This window comes from Cylas formicarius, unplaced genomic scaffold (genome assembly GCF_029955315.1).
Source record: "Cylas formicarius isolate icCylForm1 unplaced genomic scaffold, icCylForm1.1 PGA_scaffold_8__14_contigs__length_24414737, whole genome shotgun sequence".
Classification (NCBI taxonomy): domain Eukaryota; kingdom Metazoa; phylum Arthropoda; class Insecta; order Coleoptera; family Brentidae; genus Cylas; species Cylas formicarius.
The window spans coordinates 18,110,714-18,132,634 of NW_026844361.1; the positions used below are offsets into that span (position 1 = coordinate 18,110,714).

The window sequence follows — 21,921 nt, forward strand, 5'->3', positions numbered from 1 at the left end:
ACTATGTCAATTTGCCAAACAGTTTGATGATAAATGTTTAGAGCTCTAACGAACAAATATATTATCTCAACGAAACACTAAAAATGAAACAAAATTTAAGTTAGAGGTTTTGGTGGTCAATAATTTATTTGATGTCAACAATGACGTTTAAACACCCTAATTAATTCCAGGTTAACTAGATTTGTATTTTGAAAAATTATTACTTCTAGGGGAAGTGAAATGTAGAATTTAATTTAACTATTCTAGTCAAGAACGGTGTAAGTGATGACAAGAAAAAGACTTGAAACTGAAAAAAAAACGGTCGCTTATGGTATGGTATGGTAGAAATAAAAAGAGAGTGATGCGCAAAAGGCACTTACCAAATGCCACAATGATACAAAGACAAATAAAAGTTTTTTTTTCAAGAAATTTTACCACCCTGTTGTATCTCGAAATTTAAGACCTTTAGGGCATAGTATGATATAAAGTTTTTTTTAAAACCACCTTATAGTAGGCGTATCTATATTATTCTCTTATTCTTGTTTATCTTATTGACTTTATTTCACACGCTAGTCGGCACTTTGCTCCATTTTGATTCTAAACAACAACAGATGCCCGTAAAATTTAATCGAATTCGGGCCGATTTTGACAAAATAATCAGCAGTATATGATTATAATTGCTAGGTACGAAATATTCTTACATACTTATCTATATTTAGGTTTCAATTTAGAAAAAATGCTACAGCTATTAAGTATTTAATATTAATTATTTTTTACATAAGGACCCTAATTTTAAACCTTACAAATTACCTCTCTAATAGTTAGAGAATCGGGGTAAACAGAACCTTAAAATTACATTTTGCTAATTTTCCAATGCTTTGTACATGATAAGTGGCTATATAGTCAGTTCGTCCCATAATTACGTCGCCAATTATATTACCTATTTTAACTAATGCAAGGGTTCAAAAACAGACTGCAACAAAACTGAGCTTATAAAAGCTTGCAGTATCAAAAATATATAAATAGCGGAAATTAAATAGCTGTTTTTAGAGCTAGAAAGAAAAACACAACAAAATATTTCGCAAAATATGAATACATACTGTTATTTTTACTCTATTAGGTATTAGGGATATATACAAAATCGATTTTTTTCCGGTTTCCCATGCGAACTCGGCAGCGGACACGTTCGATCTTAAAAAAAAAAAAAAACCTATATACCTATGGGTTTCCATTGTCTTCGTTTTTTTCAAACTCATGCTCGTGATTCCGAGTCAATGAAAAATGAAGTAGCCCCGACAGGTTGCCCCGGCTCGATTCCCGACCTTATTTCGATTTTCATTAAAGCCAACATGGCGTAGTTCTGTATGCGCGTATACGCAGAAAAAATCCAATTTATTTTTTTCGACGATCACCTGCGCTAGCGAGCGGCACATTTCTACATAGACAACTTGAATACCTTGAACTGATTTAAATTCTTATCTGTGTAGTTATATGGAATTTATGAAACTTTGTACAATTTAATTGTCAACGAGAAAATTGGCCACCTAACAACCTTATCGTAAAATGTCTAGAAACATAATCTACATAAGCAAACAAGTATGAAGGAGTTAAATTTTTTTACGCGCAAGTGATGACTACTACCTATTTTCATCTTCCATGTGAAGATTAAGGTTCGGATGGTCTTATTCCTTTAACCACGTCATTGCTGGTACAGCATCTTAGATAATTTTATGGTTAACAATTTAAAAGTATTAAAAAAATTAAATATAAGATCAAACCATGAACCTTGTGTGTTTAAATGATCCTTCTGCGTCGACTTCGTAAATATTCAAATGTTAAAATGCCAAGACACGGAGCTGAGTGTGCCGCTCTGTAGTGATACTAGTTCGGGGCACACAAGGTATAACCCACACAATAAACATGATACTGCTATATTTTAATTTGATAGTTTTTATGGGGCCGGCGGATGCCTACCGTCAGCCGACAACGCTAACGCTGCCGTCCGTATTCCAGTAGCACTTTAATTTTAAACCGTGAAGGGATTAGCTTCGATACGCGTCCTTTGTGCGGAACAGGTACCTGATGCAAGTAGTGCTGGTTGCCGACAAGATGCCGTCAAGAATGCGTCTGCTCGAAAACCATTCTTTTGTTTTCCCTTATTCTACTGGCGTAATTTTTTACACCACATCTGCACTTCCGATTTTCAGCTTGCGCAAATTTTACAAAGCGATTTTTTTTTCGAATTATCTTATCCGTTTTATTGATATTTTTTCTACGTACAATTAAATTAATCTCAAGGCTACAACGCTTGTTTATTTATACGAATAATAGCCAAATTAAGTGAAGTTTGATCGCAAGGCTATTGTCGACAAAGTCCACCAAGAACCTGAACACTACGCAGAGTTTAAAATGTCCGAAAAACTGATAAAATTTGAGATCGATGGCGAACTGCTAGAAACGTTCTTCTTCTACTCGGCCATCTTAATTTTAAAAACCCTTCTCATGGTCCCTTTGGTTGGATTTTCGAGGATCTATTTTCGGGCAAGTATCGATTTTAATTTTAATAGCATCATTAAAAAACCAAATCGATAACAGAATTATTTTGCAGGCTCCCGTAAATGCTGAAGATGCAAGAACAGTTAATGGTCTGTTGTCGCTTACTAAAGGCAAAGCTGTTGAAGTCAAGCAACATGATTCTGTGGAAAGAAACAGAAGGTGAAAATAATCAGTTCTAAACAATAACTGTCCGAAATATCAAGAGTAATTTATTGCAGGGCACATCTAAACGATTTGGAGAATATCCCGTTCTTCATCATTGCTTCATTTTTGTATATACTGCTCACGAATCCTTCTGTATTCTGGACCGTCTGGCTAATCCGACTTTATACGCTTTCCAGAATAATCTACAGTATAGTTTATACGCGGCTTAAATCGTCCGTACGGATTTTAGTGTACCAGTTTGGATTTTTAATTCTTTTCTACTTTACTGTTAGTGTACTATTACACTTTGTTAAATGAAAATGAAGACATTAGTAGAGTCAGGTTTTAGAGCGAGATTAAAAGTGCTTATAAAAGAAGAAAAGGCCTTTTTTAAATTTTACCTATGAGCTTTATCAAATTTACTAAAACTATAATCTAAATGCTAATCTGTTCATAATTACATAACGTAGACCGTGCGCCATCTATGCAGCAATAGCCACAAATATTGTTCTTTTCTCGTTACAGAAAACGATATGTGAGGTACGCCATCTGTAAGTGTTTTTGCTAATCAATGTAGACAAGAAATGAAGCACAACTGTTCTGTGCTGGATTCTGTGGTGGAGCATTGCACACGGCGGTTTAACCTCCGTTTGCTCCCGACAGAATCCCTTGTATTCGTCCCAATAAGTTTGATATCGGTTTCCACGGTGTGGATTTATTGTTTTGAGTGTTCAGTTTACGTTTTAAAGTGATAATCGTCGTCGGTCCCGTCGTTTTTCCCTGTCCACGCCGGTATGGAGGCCGGATGGTCCGTGGTGGAAGCGGGGGAAGCCGATTTTTTTGGTATCGGTCAGAATCGTTTTTTGCTAGCTGAGCAAATTATTGGTTATTTTTCTTCTTTGTACGTGGTGGTCATTGACTAGAAGCGAATATTCTCGACGGAAGTCGGCAATGGGCGAATGATCCTAGCAGTCCAGCCCAACATTTTTTTGTGAAACGCATAATTGAATTGAATTGAATTGGTTAAAACAGTTTTTTGCGAAACGCATCATTGAATTGAATTGAATTGGTTCTGTGCTGATTCTGTGGTGGAGCATTGCACGTGGCGGCTGAAAACTCTTCAAAATTCCTAAAATGCAAAGTAGATTCATTAATAGTTAAGCTATGAAAAGATTTTAAATGTTTAATTAAATCTGTATGAATTAAAAAAGAAATGTCTGTGCATATTGGGCATAAAATATGATGCATTCTTTCAGATCCAGATTTCTCTTGGCCAGAGTGTTTTGCCCGTATATATCGGTTTTTGGTCGATGTACTTGAAAATTCCATCTCAGAAAATTGACAAGTCATTTCTAAAAAATTAAAAATTAAATTATTACGAGACATCATAACATAACCTACAAATATCAAATTAAAGCAATAAACTTGCCTGAAATAAATATCAATAATTAATCACAAAAAATATAAGTCGCTTATTAATCTCGATTTCACGAGCAAATATAGCCTTGCTATATCGGCAAAAATCCAACGGATTCTGTCGTCTTCGCGGTAAAATAAAACTTAACCGTTTAAAATTGGCGGGCTGCTATACGATTAAACTCGATATCAAACGAAGCGCGCTTCGGATTACATTGATCTCCTACCTTGTGATTGGCTCGGCACGTTGGAAAAATAACACAATTTGTTGGACTTGTAGCGCATGTGCCGCCGGACGTCTCTGCTACGGCTTTGTAAATTCAAATGTCCATTATGCTCCTAATTGCAATCGCTACCGCTACGTATTGTCGTAACCCTTTACTAAGTGAGCCCAGCGTGTACACAAAAATCGTTGCGTTTCAATTAGTAACAAAAATATAATCTTAACCTTTTCATTATGACGGATAGTAATTACTGGCAGCGGCAGGAAGTACCTTTTTATCGGCAACTGGCGAACGATACTTGCCCAATTCAATAGAAAATCGTTGAGGAAGAATACGTGTATAGTGTGATTAACGCACAAATGTAGAACTAGAAACTGGTTGCCCACTGTGGTGTGAAACGTAAATAAAGAAGAGGATTAATCTTTGGTGGAAGGAAGAAATGATCTTTGCTCTGGAGTAATTTGAATTTTGGCATTTTACTTGTTAGTTTTTCTCACATTTTCAAAGTTATGGATTTAACATTGGAAGAAAAATTGGACATATTATATGATAAGTACATAAAAGAGACCGAAACAAAACCAAAATTCTCTACCTTGCAAATCGATAAAAGGGAGGAAGAACCACGCGATATCCTAAACGATTTGTAAGTATTTTAACAGATAGGATCCGTTATAAGTTTTATGGTCTATATATTGTTAGAAAAGACGCAGTAAAAGATGAAATTGATTGGGTTGACTCACAAGCTAAAATCGTTAAGGACGACATTGAGATAGTTAAAGAGGAGTTACTGGTGCCTTCCCAGGAGAATTTTGGTGAGTAATACATGGTTTCTTTGTGAAGTGTTATTTTTTCTGAATTGGTCGGGGAATCTATCGTTACATTATTAAATCTGCAACAACAGATTACAATTTATAGGCAGTAATCATAGTTCTTATGGAAAATACAATATTTTTCAACTTATCTTAATGAAGCTTATTGGCTCCGCACAGGAGTTTTTCTCAAGGGCAAAGCAACTGGTGATATTGTTGTATAGAATATCTTATTTTTTTCCTTGCATTTTAGATAATGTGATGTACAAAAGCAATTTGCGAAGCACATACAAGAGCACTCAATCATCAGAAAGAAAACAAGAGATATCAGTATATATATGTGAAAATTGCGATTATCAAAGCAAATACAAAAAAAACTTGAAGGAGCACATAAAAAGGCGGCATTCTGCCAACAGCGAAAAAAAAATCAAGTGCGGCTCCTGTGATTATTCCTTTCGTTATAAATCAGAATTGCAGAAACACTCGCTGGTGCACAAAAGCGCGGATGAAGTGCCTCTGTATAAATGCAACAACTGCGTTTATCTAACCAAGTACAAAGAGAACATGTTAACACACATTAAAAAGCAGCATATGGCCATCAGCGAAAAAAGATTCAAGTGCCACTTATGTGAACATCGTTGCACTGCAAAATCAGATTTGAAGAAACACTCTTTGGTGCACAAAAACCTCAACGAAGTAACTCTATATAAGTGCAGCAAGTGTGATTATCAAACTAAGTACAAAGGGTCCTTGGTGACTCACTCAAAGCAGCACTCAGAAGAAAGATTCAAATGTGACTTGTGTGATTATCAGTGTGTTATCAAATATAAATTGGAAAAACACTCTTTGGTGCATAAAAATGTGGATGAAGTACTTCTATATAAGTGCGACAACTGCATTTATCAAAGTCGGTACAAAGGCCATTTGTTGAAGCACATAAAGAAGCAGCACCTAACTATCAGCGTTAACAAAATTTAGTGTGTCTTATTTTTAAATTGCTCTGTTGCTAAAACATGCTATGTATAAGAACCACAAGGAATACTGATAAGTGCTGAAGATTGCAGTTACCAACAAAAACAAAGAGACCATTTTCTACTAAGATTAATTAATTGAGAAGAAAATTAAGTGCTGTTTGTGCACACAAACAAAAAACATTCTGCAGTGCATAAAAATGACCATGAAAAGAGGGACGTTTTTAAATTTGTGTAAATGTTCAAAATTCCGAATTGTATTTCTGTGTTAATGGCCAATATATTATACAATAGTATATGGTTTTCATACTATACAATTTAGTTTTGTTTTTAATTTCTTAATTAAATTAAAATTTCCTGTATACCGTTTAGTAGAACCATTTTACATTATCAGCCCATAGCTCAAACTAGTTCACTGTAACGAAGATATGGCAAGGCCATATCATGATTCATAACTTTTCATAAATCAAATCCAAATTCTTATTTGCAGTTCAAACCCAAAAAAAAAGAAAAATGGTGGATGTCCATTTGTCTGTTATATGTCCTTACTTTTTTTTTTGGCAAAAAATTTTTGGGACGGGTGACATATATCGATGACGACAGCAAGATAGAGGAAGATTCTGCGAAATTGCAACAGAACTCGCAACCTCCTTCCACCAGAGAAGAAAGATTGTTGGTGGTATCCCCTAAATGACTCTTAACCTACAAAGAGAGCGATTCGTGTGAGTATAAAAAGTCCCAATTAGAAAGATATCCTGCAGTTGACAAAATACAGGCGAGATAGATAACAGATAGATAATTACATGATAAAATCAAGTGCTATATTTGACTGATTATCAAAGCAAATTTAAAAATAATTTAGCTCAGTACAAAAAAGGACACGCATTTCGACTTGTGGGCTTATTTGTCTCTCTCACATTCCTATTTGAAAAATCACTATTGGGTGTGACTTGTGTGATTACATTTTAATCACCAATTTAAAAACGCATTCCTTGGTGCATATTTGATAAAGCTACTACAGCTATAGAGGTACTACCTAAGCTGATAATACATAAGTTTATGAAGGAATTATGAAAAAAAATAGCTGCTAAAGACCTTGCCTAAGCCGATGATACATAAACTTATGACGCAACTACAAAGACATATTTTTAACAATGACCTCACGAAATTCACCAATCAACGTGGCCGCTGATCGTCAATATTTTTGACTGCGACGTTTTTGCGGCAATATTTTCGCGCAATAGGCCTAGATCTCGTGAAATGTTATGAGAAATCGAGTTAAACGTGTGAAAATCACTGTTTAGAAATAAAATAGCAAAATGCATTTTTGGGAGAGTATTGATTTGTTATAATATATAATTTACAGTTTTATTTGAATGAATATATTTTTTTTATTTTTGTGAATTATAATTTACTCAGAGTCTGGGGAAAATTCGCCCGCGTTTTACTAAATTTTGAACTTCAGCAGAATTTTAGGGTACTTAATTATTATCAAATTTGTTGATGGGTTTCTGTAAAAGAACAGCGCACATGTAGTATAAAAGAAAGAAGGAAAGAGAGAAAAAGTATACAATTTTGAGACTCCGGAGCTAATTTTTTTCTGTTATATCCAAAAGTAACCAAATAGTAGCATACCTTAAAAAAATTGGATTTATATCGAAATTTACCAAAACTTCTCATATTTTTATGTTTTTCGCTTTTTTATACAGAAACTAAAATTCAAGCCCCACTATTGCATTCTCCAAAATTTGTTACGTTACATTTGTTCCGGACTTAAGATTTCGCTTTTAATTTTTTTTTTAACTATTTTATCCGTTATTCAAATCGTTCTTCCGAATTTTAGTTTTGTTTCTTTTTTATTTTGTTTATTTATTTATTTTTATTCAGTAGTCGTGGTATTATCTCGTTTTCTCCTTTTTTAATCATTTCCAACTGTCTATTTATAGCATGTTATACGGGCGCAGAGGTCCGCTATCGCTCTAAAATATTTTCAAGTATGCAGTGTTGTCGCTTTTATATAAAAGGTATTGATTCCTGTGATAGATTTAAAACGGGAGTTCTATTAGCACGGTTTATTGAGTTTGTTAAATAGCGCACCCTGTATATTCTTTTTTTAAATTCTAGGAAAGACACTAATCCCATTTTGTTCAAGTTGCCCTACCCTACCGTCTTTAAAATAAAAATTAATTTTCATGATGATTTCTCATTCTAAAAAGCACCAAAATATGGACGAAGTGCGACAAATACGATTTTCAGTCTAAATACAAATTTGGATTAACAATCGAAACGGCATCACTCTGAGAGAAGATTGAAGCGCAGCTTGTGTGATTATCGGTTCAGTTTTGAATCGCAATTGCGGACACACTCTCTAGTACACAAAAAACCTAACCGAGGTGACTCTATACGAGTGTCACAACTGCGATATTCAAACCAATCTGTATTGAATAAGCATATGCGGCGGCACTCGGCCGTGAAAAAATTCAACTACGATTTCTGTAATTATCAATCCAATACGAAGGCCCATGTTAATATTCATTCTTTGGTGCACAAAAGTGCGGACCAGAGCCCTCTCTGTAAGTGCAACAACTGCGATTATCAAACTAAATTCAGAAAATCATTTTCTAGTGCACAAAACTACGGACGAGATGCCTTTGTACAAGTGCAATGGCCCCAAGTATAAATCTAAATACAGACCATACTTAAGCACATACAACGGATGCACTCGGTCATCAGCGATAGACACTCTTGTGTAATTGCGTGTAATCACCATCAAGAAAATACAGAAAAAATCGTGTGCAGAGGACAATTCATCGCCGGGAAATTGAGAAGTTTTTCTCCACACCCACCATTGAGTTCCCGACAAGTTGATTGATTGTTGTTGAGCTGCGAGTTTAATTTTTTCGTGCTTCGCTTTTAATTTATTTTACTGCAATTTTTTTGTGGCAAATCAGCTGTACCGGATGACCCATTAATAAAGGCCGCCGGCCATATCTCAGGAATCGTTAGTCCTACAACTTAGAAAAATAAATATTTATAGCTAAATCAGCCAAGAGAAAAAGTTGGAAATTATTTTCAGTGTTGTTTATTGTTTGAACCATTTTTTTTCTCTTGTTTTGTCAAATTGAGAGTGGGGGAAGGATCAAATATTGGTTTAAAAAAAGTTGAATAGCTTAGTTTAGTTTTAAAGAGTATTTTTATGATTTTCTGGAAAATTTAAAATATATATAATATTTAAAAAAAAAGAATCCTAGTCCTCGCATCGCTTGCAGGCTTTTCACCACTTACATTCGCCCCATCCTGGAAGTTGCTTCCCCAGTCTGGAACCCAAGGCTATTGCGTGACTGTGATGTTCTGGAAAGAGTGCAACGAGCCGCTACGCGCTGGCCACTTCAACTTACACCTTACGATGACCGTCTCAAAATACTTAGTCTGCCAACATTAAGTCAGCTTCGGCTGCGAGCGAATCTCATTCAAATGTATAGGTTTGCGCATGATCAATTTTCATCTGACGTCCCCTTGTGGTCTTAAGCGATGATCTACGCCTACGTGATCATCCATTTAAAATAAGGAAGGAACAATTCAGGACTTCACATCTCCTACATTTTATAAGTAACAGAACTTTCGATTATTGGAACAGTTTGCCCCCAGATGTGTGTGCGCCGAACTTATCTGTATTTAAACGTCGCTCGGACAGTGTATTGTTTCACAGCAATAACTAAATGTTTATTATATGTTTTGTGTTACTAACTACCAATGTGCATAATAGGTTTTCCTCTGCACTTTATTCTTAGTAATAATAATAATCATCATATAATAATCATGATCGTTAGTGTATATTGATAAAAAAACTTTTCTGAAATTGACTGCCAAAAAAATGTAAATACTCTTCAAGATACAAATGTAATATGAACAGAATTTTTTCTATAGAACGTGCCTTCTCAACATATTTTGCGGTATGCTTTGAAGTTCTGAAATTCGCTTTCTTTTGACTCGAATCTAGATCGTGTACACAAGGCCTATGATTCGAAAACTGCATACTGGTAGTATGTCAACTGCCAAATGACCCTTCCGTACTTGACTTGCAGAAGGTTCTTTGCAGCGAGAAAAATAATTGATATTAGTTTTTTGTATAGTTACTGAGCTTTTACCAGTTGCGTTAAGGCAAGAAACATAAATACTAACCAAAACTAACTAGTAAGGAACAATAATTACTCTTAAATTCAACAAAAATTTCAGTTACCGGCTATACTCTACTTAATTCAAAAATGTGATACCTATTGCAGGATTAGAAACGTTCTTTTTCAAGAAAGAAATTGTTCGGAGGATGTCGGTAATGCGCAATGCCGCCCAAATGATAGAAATTAATCACAATGAAAAAAGATTTTTGTTTTTATCAGCTGCAATTGGGCGAATGATCCTAGTAGTCTTGCCCAACAGTTTTTTATGAAACAATCATTGAATTGGTTCTGTGCTGTGGTTGGCCATTGCTCGTCCATAAAGAGCAAGTTGAAACTTTAACAATTTCGTTAAAGATTCGATTCAAAAATGAACTCATTGCTTAATTATGGAAGCGACGACAGCGAAGACACTGGCGACGAAAAGCAACCGGTAAATATTGTATTTCATTTTAAAATTGCGTTGAGATGTAAAGATTGGCATTTGCATACGTCGTCATTATTGATTGCAAAGCTATTTTAAGATATCTCGAGCTAACACATTTTATTGTGTAATATGATATTCGTATTTATTTATATCTGATAATTTTTACATATTTTGTTTTTTTTTTTATAATGAAGATCCGTTTGAGGTGCCCCCAATACAAAGAGAGGAAATTGTATTTGTGTTGGGGTACAGCTTTTACTGGTCTTTTTTATAATTCTGATGTTTTTTATAAGATCATTAATATGATTCTTTGCCAAATGTTAGTTCGATCAACATCAAATTCTTGACAGGAGATACAAAGGAATATTCCGAAGAATTACCGGAAGATCACGGGGCACGAAGATAACTATGAGGAGGTCGGCATGGACATGAGCGAGGTAATTTTTTTTTACAGAGTATGCAGCCTTTTCTTAAAGTTTGGCATTGCTCTTTAAATATAACCGCGATTACTTGTAATATTCTTGAAGTAAACAAGTTTTTTTAATTGAAAATTTGTATTGGGTGAAAGGAAAATTTCAAGAAGTCCATTCATCCTGCCACAAAATGATAGGATATTTGCTTAGATACAATCACTCAATACAAATTCATATATCTTTATCATTCTTAATATTGAAAAGGTCTTTTGATATTAACATTATCTGTTAATTATATTGTAAAGATCTTGTATCGACCGATCAACAATGATGCGAAAAGCCTTAGCGAAACGACCACGAGACCACTCAATTGGTGAGTATCAATTTTAGGGTCCCTATTGATTTTTGGTGAATGTGAGCTCTCGAAAAAATTTAAATAGACCATAGTTCAGGTAAATATTTTATTTTATTTTTTCGCGACTGATCACGATTTACTTGCCTAAGTGTATTTTCTTTTTGAAATATTTGGGACTGTTTATGAAAAAAAAAACAAAATTATGGTGGATATATTGAGTGTTTGTTTATCACACTTGCACAAAAAAGCTTTTGTACCATTCCCATATCGTTAATTTACCTAATGAACCTCACTTTCAAAATGTTCATCTTACGTTGTTGGTAATAAGAAACGGGAATAATTCATAATTCGTATGAAAATTCTTTTTGATTCACTAAATTTTAACTGAAAATCTATCTAATCAATAATAAGATGGGACCCAAAATGGATCCTTGCTCCTCACTTTGCAAAACGATTTACTAACATTTTTTGAAAATTAACAAGATCTACTTGCATCGTAGAGACCGCCCCGTCAGTCGGATGCTATCCCGTTAGGTAAGAGCGGCCATTTTCTCTGCAGGACTCTGACGAGGAGAAATGCTCCACCCCGCCCCCCAGGAAACCCGAAGACAAGTCGCTGAGTGGTATCGGACGGCAGACCTCGTCCTCCAGTAGCTCTTCAAATGACAGACACAGCGGTAGTCCCAGATCAGACAGGAAGTACAATAGGGATAGTAGGGATGATCGGAGGAGTAGTAAAGATGATAATAGACACAGCAGAGACGCTATGGGGAGAAGGGATGGGAGGGGTAGAGATAAAGAAGATAAAAACGACAAATTTAAAGATGACAGGAGAGATAGGAAGAGTGATAGGTTAGTTGTTGACATGGGAGATGAAATAAAAATTGACGAGGGTTTTCCTACTAGGGATAGGTACGGAAGGGATAGGCGAGATAGAGACAGAAGGAGAAGCAGAAGTCGGGAAAGACGGCGATCGAGGTCGCCCAGACGATCCAGTTCCAAGGAGAGGGGGGAATACTCATCCAGGTCGGGTTATGGGAAAAAATTCGACAAGGTCGGAGCAAGGATGGACCGCCTAGATAAATTGGGTAAGTGCAATGCTGATAAATCTTAATTTTGGTTCTTGGAAAGAAAGTGTCATGATTTTTTTTTCTTGTTTTATCATCAGGAATCGAGATAAAAACCAGCAATAGTCCTTGGGATTACAATTCAACGTTTGACAGCAGCGGCAATTCGGTCAGCGCCTCTGGCGACAGGTTTTTCATGCCGGGAATAACGGGTCGGTTCCGCGAGCAGATTGAGAAAAGAAAACTATTGTGGCAGAAAGCGAAAGAACCGGAAAGTACTACGAGTAACGCCGCCAACGTTGCCAAACTTAGCGGTGCGGGTGGGAGCAAATCGACCAAAGTCTACGAATCTACCAATTTCGCGGACGGTAAGTCCTTTTTATTTCTTTTCTTTTTTTAAATTATCTATAAAATTAACTCTAAAGTTATGACACTTATATCTGTATTTACTGTTTCATTCGGTCAGTGTAAATCACATGATTTATTTGTACAAGATCTAATCAAATTTTGCTATTGACGCATGTTTCAAACCGGTCCCAAGAAGTGAAACTTGTCAGCATACTTCCTTCCTATAGACAACTAATAACTAATGTCCCTTATTTGCAACAAAATCATATTAAATCACAAGGTAACAATCAATTCAAAGAAATAAAAAGGACACATTTACACAATAACCTGCCCTGCCCACACTAAACACCCAGGATGAAAGTGCTGCTCACACTTCGTGCACTTTGTGAAATAATTTCTTTCTTGCAATGGTCTCGACGCACATTGACCTTCACTTAATTGAGATTGATTGATGAATGCAGATTTTTCAAAAGACATTTTTCATAAATGTCAAATACGCGCAAAAGTTAATCTGCTCACAGAAATTGACCCAAATTGTGAAAATATCAATCAAGTATTGTTTTGTTTTGTACAATTTTTAATACTTTTATTTCGCATACGTTCATTTAGTGAATTTGTTTTAATGGGCGAATCTGATCGCTCTAGTTGTAAAAGTCACAGCTATCTTCTCGGTGCATTTGAACTACCAGCGATTTGAGATTGCGACATTTCCATTGCAGACAAAACATCGAGCAAATTCAAGAGGTTGATGGGAATTAGAGACAGTGGCGGCGCTTCCGCTCCCGGCAAGGGTACAGACGTGCTCAAGAAGCAGGACGAAATGTTTAGCGTGATGGAGGCGCAGTACGAGGTGGCGAGAACGGCGACGCATACGATGCGGGGGGTGGGGCTGGGATTCGGCAGTTTTCAAAGATAATGTGCAAAAGTTTTAAGTTATTCAAGTGATTAAATCTTCGAATTTATTCAAACATCAGGAAGTCGTTCTCTGTAAAAAAAAATGCTTGTAGGTACAATGATTTGTATTAATCAGTTCATCGGGTATACAAACTACATAACTGATGCCTTTGAACGTTAAGTATAATGTTGATTTTGTTATAAAGATACATGTTTTACGCAATGAAATAAATAAAAGTGAAAAATTCCTCTTTGTGGCCTCTTTATTTAACGCCTAATGAAATAAATGACCTAACTTGAAAGGTAAGTCTTATTTTTTTTTTTTTTTAATATTCTAAGTGTGAGAAAGCAATATAGTAATAAAACTGATATATAGAAAACTCTGGTTTGGTTATTCCCACTTCACTTTTCTGTGGTATAGTTGTGTTTGATGTCCCAACTTTGTGCTTGATTTTTATTGCACTGACACACCAAATAATTTTTTGGCAATAAACATTAATTGACCAGACATATTGACTGCGTTAATTACATCCTAGACTATGAGTAATGAATGTCACATTCCAACTCGTAAATAAAAAGTTTTTTTCTAATTACGCACCGATCTAGGGTGCGGGAAGCGTCGCTTTACCACGTCAGTTCCGTTTCCGGGATTTTACCGCACGGGTTTGCGAGCAATCGGATGTTTTCGGAGATATTTCCCACGCTTTAAATTTTGACGTTTTTCAATTCTGACAGTCATGCCAGTGAATGTATTCGTGTTTTGCTAAAATGTACGCAAAAACTATCGGTCGTAGAAAAAGTATAGTATGCAACACGTTCGGTAAACTTTTTCACTCGTTTTCAACACTCGCTCCGCTCGTGTCAAATAAATTCGTGAGTCAAATGCCGTTTACCGCACTTGTTGCATAATATACTATTTTTCTACTCCGTCTGTAAAATACCTAATTACGCACCGATCTAGGGTGCGGGAAGCGTCGCTTTACCACGTCAGTCGTTTCCGAGATTTTACCGCACGGATTAGGGAGCAATCGGATGTTTTCGGAGATATTTCTTACTCAAACTTTTGACGTTTTTCAATTCTGACATTCATCTCAGTGAATGTATTCGTGTTTTGTGATGGTTGGATGACACTGAATTTGCGGATTGCTGCAACTTAACTAACGTCATAATCCCTTTAACCTCAAAATTTACTGAATATTGACGGGAAGAAACAAAAACAATTGATTCTGCGAAATAAAACCAAATGATCCACAGTAAGTTATTAATCTGTAAATATATACATTTCCGGAGTATTTACATTTGAACATAATGGGCTAAACTGTATCAGGAGGAGAAGCGGAACCGCTATCGGGTTTGCTCTCGAGTGAAAATGGAGGGATTCGACAATCAAATGTGTAGCCATCTTCGCGTTCCATTCTAAAAGTACCCCTAAGAAATGTGAAGTAAGTCAATGACACATAGTCAAATTTTTACAATAATTCTTACCACATATGCCCACTGGGAGCTTGCAAGCTCACATGACTGCTATACTGGAAAGCTGGTAATATTTTTGTTAATGCTGGCTCTTGTCCCACCACCCCCCTTCCCCTTACTGTTTCCAAGGTTCCAGACAGTGAAAAAATTCTCCAATGTCTCTCTCTTAACTGCACAGTTAAGTTTCCTAAATTTTCCAGGCGAATACAGTAACGCCACTAAAATATTTGTTTTGTTGTACTCGAGTGGTATGTTGGGGCTCAAAACTTACCCAGTATACCGAATTTGCATGCGACTCTCTACATCCCATGTAAAATGGTATCACTGTAACTCTGATATTTTCGGTTGTTTCTTTGTGGACGTCAGAGAGTTCGAGCCAAGGATGGTTCTTGTTTTGCCAAGCTTTTAAAGTATCTTGGGCAGAAAAGGGCGGATCCCTGTTTGGATTTGGGATTAAAAATTTGTCAAATAATTCGTGGTGCAAAGGAGTTTTTTCTGCACTGACATAAGGAATAATATCTTCATGAGCAACATAGTCTAAACCTGGAATAGCATATAAGCTACGTGAAGATTCCTGATTGCCCAGAAACGTCACAGCTTCTGTTTGAGCCCTCTTAAACACACACAGTTAACCACACAAGCACCTAATGATAAATAATAACTTACAATATAGGGACAATCCCTTTGATCAATTAGGACTTGATAAAATGTGTGGGTCCTTCCACGTACTTCTTTGCCCACGCCAGTATTGGGTTCTTCATCTCCATTTTTATACTGCGGTAAGTCTCTATCATAAACCCGAGCTAACCAAGGGAATAACACTACACCTCTGTAGCCGAACACCCTGTGCAAAATAAGTTGCCCCGTCTCATACTTGCCTGTCACCTTCGGTGTCTCCAATCTGCCCACTTCAGCCAACCTGGAAAGGGTAGCGGATATTAGGCAAACAAATATATAAAAGCCATCAAATAACCTCACATTATAGAACGAAAAATCTACACAATAATTCATTTTATTAAAATACCTGGCATAGTTCCTTCTGCAAGCTAATAATCTGAACGAAATAGGCACCAATTTTTGTTGTAGATTTATGCACAAAATATCCATCGTTCATCTTTAATGCGCAATATTTAATTAAGACATTTCGACAGACAACAACAAAAGAAAATTATAGTATACTGGGTACTTTAAATTTAACCGATTCCAAATTAAGAAAAACGAAATTTATTTTATTTTTTTGAGTTATTGGTTGAAAGTTGAAAGATAATAATGTCTCAGACAACCGATGGTGATAAATCTATATTCCTTGAAAAAATGACACAGACCCATTATAAGATTCATCAAAATAGAAAATATAATCCAGAAATTATATGACTTTTATGACATGATATTGCTTGTGATCGGTTTCCGTTTCCTAAGGGTTTGGTGGAGTTTTTAAGTGTTTAAGTGTTGCCGGCCTGCTGTCTGCCTTTCAGATGGGCCCGGATGGTTTATTGTGATAGCGGCTTTTTGGTATAGGTTAAAGACCTTTTTTGCAAACCGAGAACAAATATTGCCTATAGTTTTTTTTAGGTGTTGGTCCGTTATGAAAATAAAAAATTGCTATGCAGATGTGGACAATGGGCGAATGGCCATTACAGTTATTCGGGATTTTTCCTCATAGTTCACGGGAAATATTTGGGTTATTTAAAATTGGATTATTTAAATCAAAGAATATTATGTTGGGAATTTTAGGAAGATAATATTTTCTTTCTGGGTATTTTATTGAAGAAAACTTTTATTTTCGCGATAATTAATATTCTAGCGGGATCGGTATGTGTCCTTTTTTTACGTTTTGAGCACTGAAGCGCGCTCTGGTAAAGTATTCGGTAGTACGAACGAGCAGTACCTCACGACCTGTGGAAACAAAGTGAACGGAGAACGCGCGCGCTAAAGAAAAAAGGCCTAATTTTGGATTACCACTACACCACCGGTAAGTGTCATGCTGAAAACTGGCCCTTTGCATACCGAAACAAGAAACTCAGGGGTAAAACCCCAAACAGTAGTTTTGCTCAAGTGTTTGAAAAGCAAAAAGGAAGAAGGATTCTATGGTCGATGTTTTTTAAAATAGTTTGATGTATCCAAAATAATCGATTTTGAATGATAACCTAATAGTTTCGTTAAGTAATTTTTGAGAAAAATGCTGATACTGCGAAATAGTATCATGTAAAATGGTTTCAATAAGGTGAAGCAATACTAATCTTGAAGAGTGGTCTTTCGAGTCGTAAGTTTAAAATTATGCTTACAACTAATCGTATTAAACTCGTTTTAATTCAGGCGATAATGCCGGAAAATGTTGAGCTACAGCAACTCGTCGAAGAAGAACAGGAAGAAGAGCTTAAATTTCACCGCCCCAAATCTAAAAACCGATATCCTTACCTGGGATTAATTTTAGCGACGTTGAGTTCCCTTTTTTTCTCATTATGTTCGGTTATAGTTAAGTGGATGTCCCAAGTGAACCCCACAGCTTTAGCTGCCTACAGGTTTCTCGGAGTGCTTCTGCCTGCTATACCAATTATGATATACCACCGACAGCCGGTATATCCCAAAGGAAAGAGAATAATGCTGTTGCTAAGATGCTTTACCGGCACTGCAGGTCTTATGTTAAGTTTCTATGCGTTCCGTCATATGCCGTTATCCGACGCCTCGGTAATTGTGTTTTCTGTTCCAGTGTTTACTAGTATCTTTGCAAGAATGTTTTTAAAAGAGCCCTGCGGCTGGTTCAATGTCTTCTCTATAATTTTAACCTTCATAGGGGTAGTCCTGATTACCCGTCCCCCGATTATTTTCGGTAATACTATAAACTCGTTAGGTGAGAGCGATCAAAGACCCGAAATGTGGGGTGCGGTTGCCGCGTTTTCATCCACATTGTTTGGTGCTAATGCTTATGTTATCTTACGCGCCTTAAAAGATGTACACTACTCGGTGATAATGGCTAACTTTGGTACTTACGGTTTTGTTCAGTGTATAATGTTCACTTACTTTATTGGGGCACTCTGTTTGCCTACATGCGGTACCGATAGATACTTAATAGTAGCTTTAGCTGTTTCTAGTTTTTTGGGGCAAATTTTACTGACAACCGCAATGCAAATGGAACAGGCCGGACCAGTTTCTATAGCCCGTAGCAGCGACATCGTTTACGCGTTTATTTGGCAAGTACTGTTTTTTAATGAGATTCCAAATCGATTTTCCGTTGCGGGGGCAATTTTAGTGATGAGTTCTATTATATTAACTGGGCTAAGGAAATGGGTTCTGGCTTTGCCTCACGATGCCGCCCTCAAAAGGAAACTCAGTTTGTTAACAAAATAGGCTTGTTTTCAATTATTAATCATTTTCAAAATTGGAATCTGCGGGAGAATAAGATCTGCAAATCACTAAAAGTAGTACGTAGTATTTTTAGTTTTGCAGCACAAAGTTGGTGATATTGTTTCCACAATTATTTTTATTGCCTAGGAACAATGATTAACTGCCCTGAGTACAAGTGCAGTAATTTAATATTAACCTAAAACCCAAAGAGCGCAATGCTAGTCATTTAGAATGTAATTATATGGCCATATTTATCCGTATTCGTTCGGTTTTGATTTTGTCGATATTTCCATGACAATGAAGGACCAAAAGTTGCGGGATTTAAGTGATTCTGTTAGCAAGCCTGTAATGAGTGTTTTTCTACCTGTACTAATCCGAAATAAAATGTTTGTTCATACGTCGAGGATTTTTTCTTAATCTTTTATTTTCGCGATCAAGAATTGAATAACAAGTTAAAAAGGGAACTTAGATGAAAACCAAATTAAAATATACAATCTCCATAGTCCGTGCTGGTAAGTCAGGGAATGGTAATGTATAATAGGGAACTAGAAGACGTTAGTATCATCTATCAGCCAGCGGCTCGACTAAATCATTTAAAGCGAAGTTTCGCCACTGTCAAGTAGATGTCGCAAGGGGACGCATTTTAATTCTATTACTTAAAAATAAAATAGGTAAAGATAACGTAAGGTCTATTAATGTCTAATATACTACAAATGGCAGCAAAAGCATTTGCCTTAAACATATACGAAAGATACTATTTAGCGAGCTATATGCGCGTTTATCGACATTCCTGAACAGCTGCTCTTTTTAAATAAATTTGCCTTTGCCTAGATTCAGCTTGCCTTGTGTTAGCGGAAGCACTGCATTTGGGGTACATAAAGGCACTATGCTTCGCAAAAAAGCAAAATAGTTGCAATGATCACGGCAGAACCTCAGTTATTTGAATCTGGGAAAGTCACTATGATAATGGCGAAAGACTCAAAGTTACAGCTTTGGTCTGAAATTGCCAATTCTTTGACATATCTTATTATCTATTATTTAAAAAATCGATACAAATACCGAGTTTCCTTATTTTCGTGTTGTTTATTTGCAGGTTTTGGATAGTTGCACGTTTCGAAGGTTGCGAGACGCGAAACTGGCCGGTTGTAATATTAAATTTTCCACGCGAAGCCGGCAACAGGAGAGCCGCGAGCAAACGAAGAAGCCGAAAAAAAAAAAGAGGAGAAAAGAAACGGGCCGCGCGGCGACGTCCGCTGGGCGACGGTTATGATAATGGGACAGAGGGCGGGCCGAAACGGTTTGAAACAAATGCCAGACGGCGCCACGGTCGCGGCCCGCCGAGATAAATGATCATCTCGGGCCGCCAGGACGACCCGATCTTATTCCTCCGCATATTTCGGGGTAATTTATGTCCCGATTTCCGATGAAGGAATTCCCCGTGTGAAACGCGGTGCCCCGGCGTTTATTCGAACGCCGCCCGTTTATGGTCCGCGCAATTTTATCGGTTTTTAAGTTAATTAATCGATACGGTTTGTTAATAAAAAGCGAATAGCGTACGTAAAATGTATTTTACGTGGAGGGGAGTCTTTATTATGGATCACTGCACTAACAGACGAATAAGGATTAAAAGATACTTGCGGATAAATTTCAACTTAATTGAAATACATATTTTTAAACTATCAAATTGCATCTCGAACGTTATTATGGTCGTTGTCGTCAATTTAACGAACCGCAAATACAATTTTTATTAATATAAACAAACAATAAATTAAAAAAATTAAAACTTAATGTAAAAATCGAAGAGACACGAACGCAAAATTAACCAAGGAACTTACTTACGTTACAAAATTAGCATTGCCGTCAATTTGACAGTTTTCAATTTGGATGTGGCATTTTCTGGCAGAATTTTCTGGAAATGTGGCAAATTTTCATACAAAAAACGAGTTAACTTATATTATCTAATAGTACCAACGAAATTGGTCTCTTGTATGGCAGAGATCGATGTTAAGTGATGTTCTGTGTGTTAAAATAATATTAACAGTACAAACCAAATGTTAGCAAACTCATAGACGGACCAAAATGATTCGACGATGGGAGAATCCTAATGTCCAAGCCAGTACATAGTGAAAAATACAACCCTATCGAAGTAGGTAACTATAGATTTTGGAGGTACTTTCTCTTCTTCTTCTTTTTACGCAAACGGCAATTTTTTCAGCAAGCCAGTAGTGCGAAAGTTCTCATATTCTTAGCTAATATTATAACCCTCAATCCAACTTCTTCAGTTCTCTTGTGACTTGAGTATAACTTGGTATAACTCATTTAAAAGTGACGACGCTTAAGTTACCTAAAATGGGCACTGATAGACTCTCAAGGCAGTGTACTAATAAATTTGGTTTCACACTCACAGAATAATTGCGTTTTACCAAAGTGACGTATAAAAGTTTGTGAACAATAATGAACTTTGTAGTGTATGCAATCTCCAAGGAAGTAAAACTATTTGCCGCGTTATGTTTAAATGTCTTCTTTATAACGATCTTAAAACTTACCTGTTTAAATATATGGTATTTTTGGTGCAAGAACTGATGTCCATTCTAAAACTTAGATCCTTTCTCATTAATAAATATTTTTTTTACCTTTTCATCGCTTCTCGCGGAATGTTCAATAAATTAGTGTTTCTGTTAGAATTAAGTGTAGGTTATTCTACGCATTAACCTTTAGAGATTCAGTGTATTCACTAAAGTATGATTAAAAAAAAAATAATTGCTTGACCAAAACACAATTACTATTTTGATGCACTTACAATGGTTCCAAGTCAAAGAGAATAAAAAATGTAACATCATATTATAGAAAAATTACGCTAGAGTAAAAAAATATGCTATTAGGAAAAGTTGTCTAGAATTAACCGTTACTGCAAGTTGAGAGTTTTCTTCTTTTTTTTGTGACATATACATGTTTGTTAACTAATCAAATTAATCTGGAATAATTTTGTTGAAAATAAAGAATACTCGGAAAATTAACTTAGATTTGTTGCAACGATATTAAACCTTTATTATAAATGTTAACATTGTAGTTTATCCTTAAACAAAGAAAATCAAATTATCTTTAACAATAAAGATTTAATAAATTTTCGACCTGATCACTCCATTTCCAACCCCAGCCATTAAATATTTTACGCCACCATAATGACGTCACTTACATGTCTTATACACCGAGACCAAATCTGAAAAACCAGCGTGACATCGTGGCCATTTGTAACCGTCAAACGGATCGGGATCTTGTTAATCGGGCGGTTAAGAGCCGGACCACGGACGCCAATGGAATGCCC

The 21,921-nt window shown here is 36.1% G+C and overlaps 5 protein-coding genes across 8 annotated transcripts; 4 read left to right on the forward strand and 1 right to left on the reverse strand.

Moving 5' to 3' along the window:
• The first annotated feature begins 2,155 nt into the window (after window positions 1-2,155).
• On the forward strand, window positions 2,156-3,068 carry LOC132706518 (microsomal glutathione S-transferase 1-like). The gene is made up of 3 exons (XM_060677878.1): window positions 2,156-2,520; window positions 2,588-2,694; window positions 2,754-3,068. Exons 1-3 carry the CDS (start codon window positions 2,389-2,391, stop codon window positions 2,995-2,997), a joined length of 483 nt encoding a protein of 160 aa, XP_060533861.1. The 5' UTR covers window positions 2,156-2,388; the 3' UTR covers window positions 2,998-3,068.
• A 1,132-nt stretch (window positions 3,069-4,200) lies between these two features.
• Window positions 4,201-10,246, forward strand: LOC132706517 (zinc finger protein 548-like). Of its 3 annotated transcripts, none has more exons than XR_009619598.1 (4): window positions 4,201-4,962; window positions 5,019-5,131; window positions 5,382-6,821; window positions 9,369-10,246. XR_009619598.1 is itself a non-coding variant. In XM_060677877.1 (3 exons), exons 1-3 carry the CDS (start codon window positions 4,829-4,831, stop codon window positions 6,104-6,106), a joined length of 972 nt encoding a protein of 323 aa, XP_060533860.1. In that variant the 5' UTR covers window positions 4,201-4,828; the 3' UTR covers window positions 6,107-9,128. The 3 variants fall into 3 exon arrangements, 1 of the variants encoding a protein (XP_060533860.1); XR_009619597.1 differs by lacking the exon at window positions 9,369-10,246 and adding an exon at window positions 8,725-9,127 and having other exon boundaries at window positions 5,382-8,672; XM_060677877.1 differs by lacking the exon at window positions 9,369-10,246 and having other exon boundaries at window positions 5,382-9,128.
• Window positions 10,247-10,548: 302 nt separating this feature from the next.
• Window positions 10,549-14,049, forward strand: LOC132706574 (arginine/serine-rich coiled-coil protein 2-like). Of its 2 annotated transcripts, none has more exons than XM_060677964.1 (6): window positions 10,549-10,707; window positions 11,052-11,138; window positions 12,029-12,321; window positions 12,376-12,557; window positions 12,638-12,904; window positions 13,604-14,049. In XM_060677964.1, exons 1-6 carry the CDS (start codon window positions 10,645-10,647, stop codon window positions 13,798-13,800), a joined length of 1,089 nt encoding a protein of 362 aa, XP_060533947.1. In that variant the 5' UTR covers window positions 10,549-10,644; the 3' UTR covers window positions 13,801-14,049. The 2 variants fall into 2 exon arrangements, with proteins under 2 accessions (XP_060533947.1, XP_060533948.1); XM_060677965.1 differs by having other exon boundaries at window positions 10,568-10,707; window positions 11,026-11,138.
• Window positions 14,050-14,997: 948 nt separating this feature from the next.
• On the reverse strand, window positions 14,998-16,592 carry LOC132706595 (polymerase delta-interacting protein 2). Its single transcript, XM_060678011.1, has 5 exons — window positions 16,276-16,592; window positions 15,918-16,170; window positions 15,523-15,864; window positions 15,264-15,469; window positions 14,998-15,206 (listed from the first exon to the last, which is right to left on the reverse strand). Exons 1-5 carry the CDS (start codon window positions 16,356-16,358, stop codon window positions 15,092-15,094), a joined length of 999 nt encoding a protein of 332 aa, XP_060533994.1. The 5' UTR covers window positions 16,359-16,592; the 3' UTR covers window positions 14,998-15,091.
• Window positions 16,593-16,906: 314 nt separating this feature from the next.
• On the forward strand, window positions 16,907-18,991 carry LOC132706594 (solute carrier family 35 member G1). The gene is made up of 2 exons (XM_060678010.1): window positions 16,907-17,514; window positions 17,568-18,991. Exon 2 carries the CDS (start codon window positions 17,574-17,576, stop codon window positions 18,597-18,599), a length of 1,026 nt encoding a protein of 341 aa, XP_060533993.1. The 5' UTR covers window positions 16,907-17,514; window positions 17,568-17,573; the 3' UTR covers window positions 18,600-18,991.
• The last annotated feature ends 2,930 nt before the right edge of the window (window positions 18,992-21,921 follow it).